Source organism: Martes martes (assembly GCF_963455335.1).
Source record: "Martes martes genome assembly, chromosome: 3".
In the NCBI taxonomy this organism is placed as follows: domain Eukaryota; kingdom Metazoa; phylum Chordata; class Mammalia; order Carnivora; family Mustelidae; genus Martes; species Martes martes.
In genome coordinates this window covers 70,270,280-70,278,399 of record NC_137890.1, presented here as the reverse complement: position 1 = coordinate 70,278,399, position 8,120 = coordinate 70,270,280, and the positions used below count along the sequence as shown (strand labels likewise).

Sequence of the window (8,120 nt, the reverse complement as noted above, 5' to 3'; positions counted from 1 at the left end):
TCCCAGTGCCATATGGAGGTTTTTACCTCGTGATCACAATTAATGTAACTTCATGGTCTATTTTACATGCATTTATTTTATTCTACTGACATTGTACAACTGTTATACAACCTACAAAAAGTACAAAAGCCTAATCCATTTTCCAATATCAGTTCAGAGCTAAGCTTCAAAAAAGGAACAGTACAGTAAGTCACAAGGAGAGTTGGGTATGGGCACCATTCGTACTGCCTGTCACATGATGTATTTAAAGCTGTAAGTATTGCCACAGGAGAATCTCTTGTCTTTGCAGCGACCACACAGTTCCTGTCGATGAGGCCTCCTTAGATCAATGTGCCTTTTCTTTTGAGAACAGGAACAACGAGACTTTGAACAGGTCTTTAGAAAACAAGGAATAGTTTGGACACTAAATAATTAAATCAGTGTTTCAGATGTAATCAAATAAAAAATACTTCTCCCCACCATCCATATCCCTCACATCTTCATACCCCTTTGAATCTTATGAGAAGTCCAGGACCAAGTTGTACAAAACCACTCATATCCTGTCAAATGGCATGCATTTTGCAAGAGGAAAGAGCAAAGATGATATTTAAGAGAATACTGCTAAGCCAAGTAAGAAGATCTAATATAAAAGACAGGTTTTAAGAGAGTTTATAGGTTGTCCTCACTAATGGGTTTTTACATCTGTAGCCAGGTGGGGCTGAGGGGCAGTGAGTGAGTAATAAGTGATTTGATTAGCTAGGCTAGAATATTTGAAAACACCAGAGCAGTGATTCTCAACCAGCTGTATTTTACCAACCAACAGACATCTGGCAATGTTGGGAGATGCTTTTGGTTGTCACAACTAGGGGGAAGAGGTTCTAGAGGAAGTTAATTCTCTTTTCTCTCCAGACATGCCTAATCTTTACTATAATGTAGAGTATTCTTAACCATTACCCCATTCTGTCTACTGACAAAAATAATACCCTATGGAGACTGGTATATTGCCCTTGTCCACCCTCCCAAACCCACTAATCTTTAAAATTGATCATCAATGTTCTATTTTATGCATATGGTCATATGCAGAAATGAATAAGTTTTACACTTTATATTGTGCAAACAGGGATTTTCACTTTGCAAATATAAGTCTTGAATATGATTTATGAAATGTTGTACTACATTTATATCTTCCACTCTTCCAATGACAAGAATGCATCCTTGTAAGAAAATTCTAATAGCTAATACATGCTGTTTACTATACATACTGTCCTAAGCACTTTATATAAATTCATTTACTCCTCACAATAGTCTTATTGTGGAAGAAAAGCCTCAATTAAAAAAATAAATAAAAATCAGTATGTACTCTAAGGTAGGTTTTTGTTTCTGGCAATGGTGGACTAGGAGGTTTTGACCAAGCCTCCTACTTAGGATAACTAGGAAAGCTGAGCTAAAGAAAATAACTTTTTTTTTTTTTAAGATTATTTATTTATTTATTTATTTGTCAGAGAGAGAGAGAGAGCGAGCGAGCGTGAGTGAGCACTGGCAGATGGAGGCAGAGGGAGAAGCAGGCTCCCTGCTGAGCAAGGAACCCGATGTGGGACTCGATCCCAGGATGCTGGGATCATGACCTGAGCTGAAGGCAGCTGCTCAACCAACTGAGCCACCCAGGCATCCCTAAAGAAAATAACTTTTAAAAGGAATTATTTGAAGGTACTGGAGAATTAGCTAATCATTAGTGAAAGAAACCCAGAAATGGGGGCACCTGGGTAGTTCAGTGGGTTAAAGCCTCTGCCTTCGGCTCGGGTCATGATCCCAGGGTCCTGGGATCGAGCCCCAGATTGGGCTTTCTGCTCAGTGGGGAGCCTGCTTCCTCCTCTCTCTCTCTCTCTCTGCCTGTCTCTCTGACTACTTGTGATCTCTGTCTGTCAAATAAATAAACAAAATCTTAAAAAAAAAAAAAAGAAAGAAAGAAAGAAAGAAACCCAGAAATGGAGATGAGCCTGACATTTGGGACTATTTCCTCTCTAAAGGTCTTTCAATTCTGGAAGAGGTGAAAGAAAGTGGGAAGCTGAAGGTAAGTTTGACAAGTTGATAAAGCTGAGGGATAATTTTAAACATGCCCAAATGGAAGAGACCTGGTATGCAGTTCAGGTTTTGTGTTGGGACCCTGGAGGTTACAACCTAAGAATAAAGATGAACCAAGAATTGACCCAGCTTTCACAGATGATGAAGCCCAGCTTCAAAACAGCTTAGAGAATAGCAATCTAAATTGTTGGTGTCTCTCATCTTCCCCAGAAGCAAACAAATCTCTTGTGGAGGAAGATACTATCATGGGCTTCAAATTATCACTATAATTCTTCATATTCATTAGAGAGCACTCAATCAAAAATAACCATACGAGGTGTATGAGGAGACAGAACCACAGGAAATGAAGAGCATAGCAACAGAACCATAGGGCATTAAGTTAATGGAGTCACCTAATACAGATCTCAAGATAATTACACTTAATACATTCAAAAGAAACAAGACTGATATTTTCAGCAGAGATCTGGAAGTTATTTTTTCAACACATAAAAATTGTAGCACTGAGAAACAGAATAACTGAAATCAACTCAATAGCAGATTGGAAATAGCTGAGGAAAGAGAGAAATGAAGGATAGTTTAGTAGATGATATCCAAACTGAAGCAAGGAGAGACAAAACCATAAGAAATATAGAAAAGAGCATAAAAGGCATAAGGGAGATGGTGAAAGGTCTAATATGAGTAACTGGAAGAGAGAATGGGGGCAGAAGTAATATTTGAAAAGTTAATGGCTGATAACTTTCCAAAAGAGATAAAAATCTTCAAGCTACAGATTCAAGAAATACAATGAATCACAAATAGGTTAAATACAAAGAAACCACAACTAGGCATATAATTGTAAAAGCAAAGCAGAGAGAAATATTTAGAGGTAAATAGATTTAAGAAGGAGACAAAGAACAGGAGATATTACTTCAAAAGAGCTACAAAATACTAATAGCCAACTTCACAAAAGCAATGAAGGTCAGACCCTTAAAGGGCAAAAAGGAAACTACTGCCAACATAAAAATTCTATACCCAGCAAAATTATCCTTTAAAATCCAAGAGGAGATGCCACCTTCAGACCTGCACTATAGTAAATATTAAAACATGGGGCACCTGGGTGGCTCATTCAGTTAAGCATCTGACTCTGGGTTTTGGCTCAGGTCATGATCTCAGGGTCTTGAGATTAAGCCTTGTGTTGGGCTCTGTGGTTAAAGATTCTCTCCCTCTGCCCTTCCCACTACTCTGTCTCTAAAATAAATCTTTAAAAAAATATTAAAAGGTAGTCTTCAGGTAAAAGGAAAGTGGCCCTAGATACAGAAAGGACCTAAACAACGGAAAAGAAACATGTAGCTAAAGCTGATGAATGACTATATAAAATAATGTCTTATAAAGTTTAGAATTAAAATATACAATAGCAGTATAAAAACTAGTATGAGGCGATAAGGAGTTAGAGTGTTCTAAGTTCATTGCATTGTCAAGGAGATCAAAAATTCACAATTTATGTAGACATTGATAGCTCAAAGAATCATGTTGTATTGTCTAAGGTAACCACCAGAAGAATAATAAACAATGAAAACTACAAAGGTAATAGAGATGGGGAATCTTTTATTAAAAAAAAAAAGTCAATTCAACTGAACACAAGAAAAAAAAAGTAGTATAATAAAAATATATTTAAACCTGACTTATATTTTAAAAACAGACTAAAAATCTAAAGGTAAATAATTTAATTTCTATTATTTCTATTAATTTCTATTTCTATTATTTCTATTAATTTCTATTATTTCTATTATTTGTGTAAACTTGAGCAAGTTATTTTCTTATTGGACTTTAGCTTTCTGGTCTGTAACATGGGGATAACACCTACCTCAAAGTTTAGATAACAGGAGATAATGCACATAAAGCACTTAGCCCAAAGTTTGGTACATAGTAAAGCTTAATACCGGTAAACTATTAAGTTACTATATCCCTATGGAATTGTCAAAACCTTATATTGTGCACCTGAAACTAATATAACTGTATGTTAACTAACTAGAACGAAAATAAACTTTTAAAAAGTTGCTACATCCAAACTACACACAGGTGTTTGAGAAACACAGATAGCCCATACATAAAACACACCATATAAAGCAACTTTAAAAAGTCAGTCTTATTCCCCTCCCTACACCCCTCCAAAATCTAGAATTTATCTTTTATCTAAAATATTATTTAAATTCAAGGTATAGAAAACTTAACACTCTGATGCAAATACCCAATTCTATCAAATCACAACATTTTGCCACAACATTTTGCCACAGAAGCTTCTATTTAAAAATGGCAACATTAGAGACACAATGAAAGTGCTCTATATGCTTACCTGACATTGGATTGCTTCTACTCGATACGGGTTAAAACTCTTTAGGCATTTGCAACATAGTTGTTTGAAATAAACCTAAAGAGAAACAAGTCTATTTTTTTAAATACAAGATTATTTGTACCTTAGGCTCTGAGTTCTTAATTTAAGTACTCCATTCCCCCAGTTTGTGCCTGGCTTTTGCCCCTCTGCCCTGAGGTCTGAAGCTCTTCTGGTGCTACGAGCCACTTTTTCCTCACTCTTTGCACCTCAGTTTCCTTACCTGTAGAATCAAGATACTACCACTTATTTTCTATAATTGGCAACTACCTAATAATGTACACAAAGTACCACAGTAAAAATCTTCAATGGGAAGTAGCTATTATAATTTTATTGTGTGGGCTGAATCCTTGACCTTCTCCTTCTGACCTAGTGTAGGAGCCTCTACTTTTTCATTTTCTCATATTTTCCCACCTGAACTTCAAATTATTTGTAGCTACCCACCCATACTTACTGTTTCTCAACTCCGCATTTTCTTGTGCACATTTTCTCCCTGCCTTACTTGCTGAACTCCTATTTATCCTCTGAAATCCTGCATGGCCATCAGGATGCCTTCCCTCCAAAATGGTAACCATGCCCCTCCTGTGTTACTTCTGCAACACCTCCATGCCACTGGGGCCACTGTGTCTACCACTGAATTGCATTTTATCTGTGTCACTCCTAGGAGAATAAATTTCTTAAGAATGAGTTCTAGGGGGGCACCTGGGTGGCTCAGTGGGTTAAAGCCTCTGCCTTCGGCTCAGGTCATGATCCCAGGGTCCTGGGCTCAAGTTCCACACTGGGGTCCTTGCTCAACAGAGAGCCTGCTTCTCCCTCTGCCTGCATGCTTGAGATCTCTCTGACAAATGAATAAAGTCTTTAAAAATCCATTTGCCTTCAGGGTCTAGTAAATGGCTAGTATGAAAAGTCAAATTTTCACTCAGGCTTTAGCATGCTTTCTTGCCCTCTCCTCCTACAGATCATTAGCCAGAAAAGCAGTATCTAAAATGTGAAAGCACAGGGAACTCAAACTCAAATGCTCACCCAAGTTAATGAAATAGACCAGGTGTAGACTGTTGCAAAATGAAGTGTGCATGCCCACTGAAAAGAGCTAGAAGCTGCTGAGCCCCAGCCTACTGTCGTCACACTGAAATGAGAGTCTATAGTGACCAGAGTCTATCAGGGAAATCTGGAAATGCAGATTGTGAAATCTTTCCCAACCTCAATACGTTTTCTTTTTTGTTTTTTAAAAGATTTTATTTGTGGGGCACCTGGGTGGCTCAATGGATTAAAGCCTCTGCCTTCAGCTCAGGTCATGATCTCAGGATCCTGGGATCAAGCCCCACATTGGGCTCTCTGCTCGGCGGGGAGCCTGCTTCCTCCTTTCTCTCTCTCTGCCTGTCTCTCTGCCTACTTGTGATCTCTGTCTGTCAAATAAATGAATAAAATCTTAAAAAAAAAAAGATTTTATTTGTTTATTTGACAGAGAGAATGGGAATACAAGCAGGGGGAGTGGGAGAGAGAGAAGCAGGCTTCCCGCCAGGCAGGGAGCCCGGTGCAGGGCTTGACCCCAGGACTCTAGGATCATGACCTGAACTGAAGGCACACACCGAACACCTGAGCCACCCAGGCACCCCACAGGTTTTAATATGTTGACAACTAATTCAAATTAAGGGGGAAAAACTGCTTAGCCTAAAGAAGTCTCTCCAAAGTTAACCGTCACAATAGATTATTTCTCATATTGCCCCACCTTGTGGCCAGACCATGGAAATTTCCAGGAGCTAAGGCCCAAACAGGTTCAAAATATACCAATTTTAAGACTATAGACAGTTTCACCATACATAAGGACAAGAGTTCACTTAAATAACCTGAAATTTTGTTCAACAGAACTACCAAACCAAATGTAACACCAGCTTTAAGAGCCTCAGTAGTTCATGTAGACAGTCCAGTTCAGTTTAAGTATTAATTAAGTACCTATTAAGGGCCCCGCACTAAGGCTGCCAAATGAATGAGACTGCCTAACGGTCAGGCTCCATCAGGAAACACTCTCCCTCGATATAACATCTGTGTCTCCCCCATCCTCCTCCCATGTCTCGCTCACTTTTACTTACCTTATTAGTTCCAGAAATGCACCACACGTAAGCACTCTCCCATCTGGTCTTACAATCTTTACAGTGAAAATAGCCATATTTTGGTTCCAAAAACTGCAGATAAGGAAGAAAAGTCTTTTACAATCTTGGGGGGGTGGGCAGTGAATCCAGATCCTCTTCCATCGTGGCTTCATATAAAAAAACAAAAAGCCAAAAATAAAAAATAAAAAACAAAACAAAAAGCCTCCTAACCTCATTCATAGCTGTTCTCAAGGCTACCAGGCTAATTTAGCATCTCATCTCTCAAGGATTACTCTGGGATCCTTATTGTTCCCATCTCCTGTACTTTTCTAATGTTCTTTCAACAATGCCACCAGCACATTCTCCCCTAAACGGGAAACTGATCATATATTTGACAGACTTGAAACCCCATTTTATCTCTTTCCCAAGACCAGTGGCTGCCAGACTTTGGGTTTTCACATGCTTAAAGTTGGCAAAAAGTTTCACCAAAAAGTTACAAAACCTGTAGGACATGTAAAACACATGTTTTCAGAATAACCTCTCCTTCATCAAGTAAAGGGAGAAAGTGAAAGATCTTGCTATATTGCCCCAGAAATGGAAAAGAAGAGAGGATGAGGCTAGCCGAGGACTGAGGACAGGGAGGAGAAAATTCACCTGGAAATTGGGTTTCCTGAGCAGATCTTCCCCACCAACTCCCTGTGCCTGCTTGCTCTTCCTTTCCGGAGGACTTGAGGCATCTTCCTCCTCCAACTCATTGTGCTGGTGAAGTTCCTCCTGTTCATCCTCTTCCGACCGTGGCGTTGGTGGTGGCTGCTGCTGCTGGCTGGCCTCAGCAGGACCCAGAAGTGCCTTCCTCTCCTGGTCTTCCTCCTCCCTCTGCAGCTGAATCAAGCCCCTGCGACCTATCACTGGTGAATAGACTCCCCAGGCTGACAGGGGTGCCTTGTGGCCTGTGCTGCCCCAAGGGGAGCGGCTGCGCAAGGTGCGAGACCCCAGTGAGCACTGCACTGACTTGTCCACCCGAGGGCTCACCTGCACGCCCACCTCCCTGGTGTGGGCCTTGTAAAGACGCAGGCTTAGGCTGGGGTTCATCTGGGAGAGAACAGCCTTAAGCTGCGCCCTCTTGTAAGGGTCCATGCAGTAGTCGGAAGCATTTGCAGGCACCAGCAACCCAGGCCTGGCCAGGAAAGTGGGGGGACCAGTGTTTGGCCTCCAATCAGGCTGTTTGTGTTCAGAGAGTCCAGGATGGCCCGAAGGCATTGGATTTCCATAGCCCTGGTACAAGCCATAGGGAACAGGGACAAAGCGCTCCATCGGCCCAGTGCCCAGGCGCAGCACAATATCCCTGGAGGGGGTTTGTTTGTCTCCTTGTTTTGCCTTCCACCTTCATCCACCCCCCCTTCCTTTTTACCCTGATCAAGTTAGTGTTGGTTCATTCCAAGCTGCTCCCTTTATTTCAGATCCTGATGGAAGCTGCTGCCTATTATCCTAATTAAAGGACAGGCAATCTACCTGTCTACAGAGGTCTAATTTCCACCTGATTCCTAATTGTTCTTCCCTATCTCTTCAATTCACTGTTCCTGAATCTTCTTCAAAGTTGT

General features: G+C 40.4%; 1 protein-coding gene across 1 annotated transcript; it reads right to left on the bottom strand.

The window, feature by feature from the left end:
* Positions 1-231: 231 nt before the first annotated feature.
* Positions 232-7,909, bottom strand: ZAR1L (zygote arrest 1 like; the record flags this gene model as incomplete). Its single annotated transcript, XM_080799697.1, has 4 exons — positions 7,174-7,909; positions 6,520-6,612; positions 4,394-4,468; positions 232-375 (listed from the first exon to the last, which is right to left on the bottom strand). Exons 1-4 carry the CDS (start codon positions 7,831-7,833, stop codon positions 232-234), a joined length of 972 nt encoding a protein of 323 aa, XP_080655823.1. The 5' UTR covers positions 7,834-7,909.
* Between the last annotated feature and the right edge of the window lie 211 nt (positions 7,910-8,120).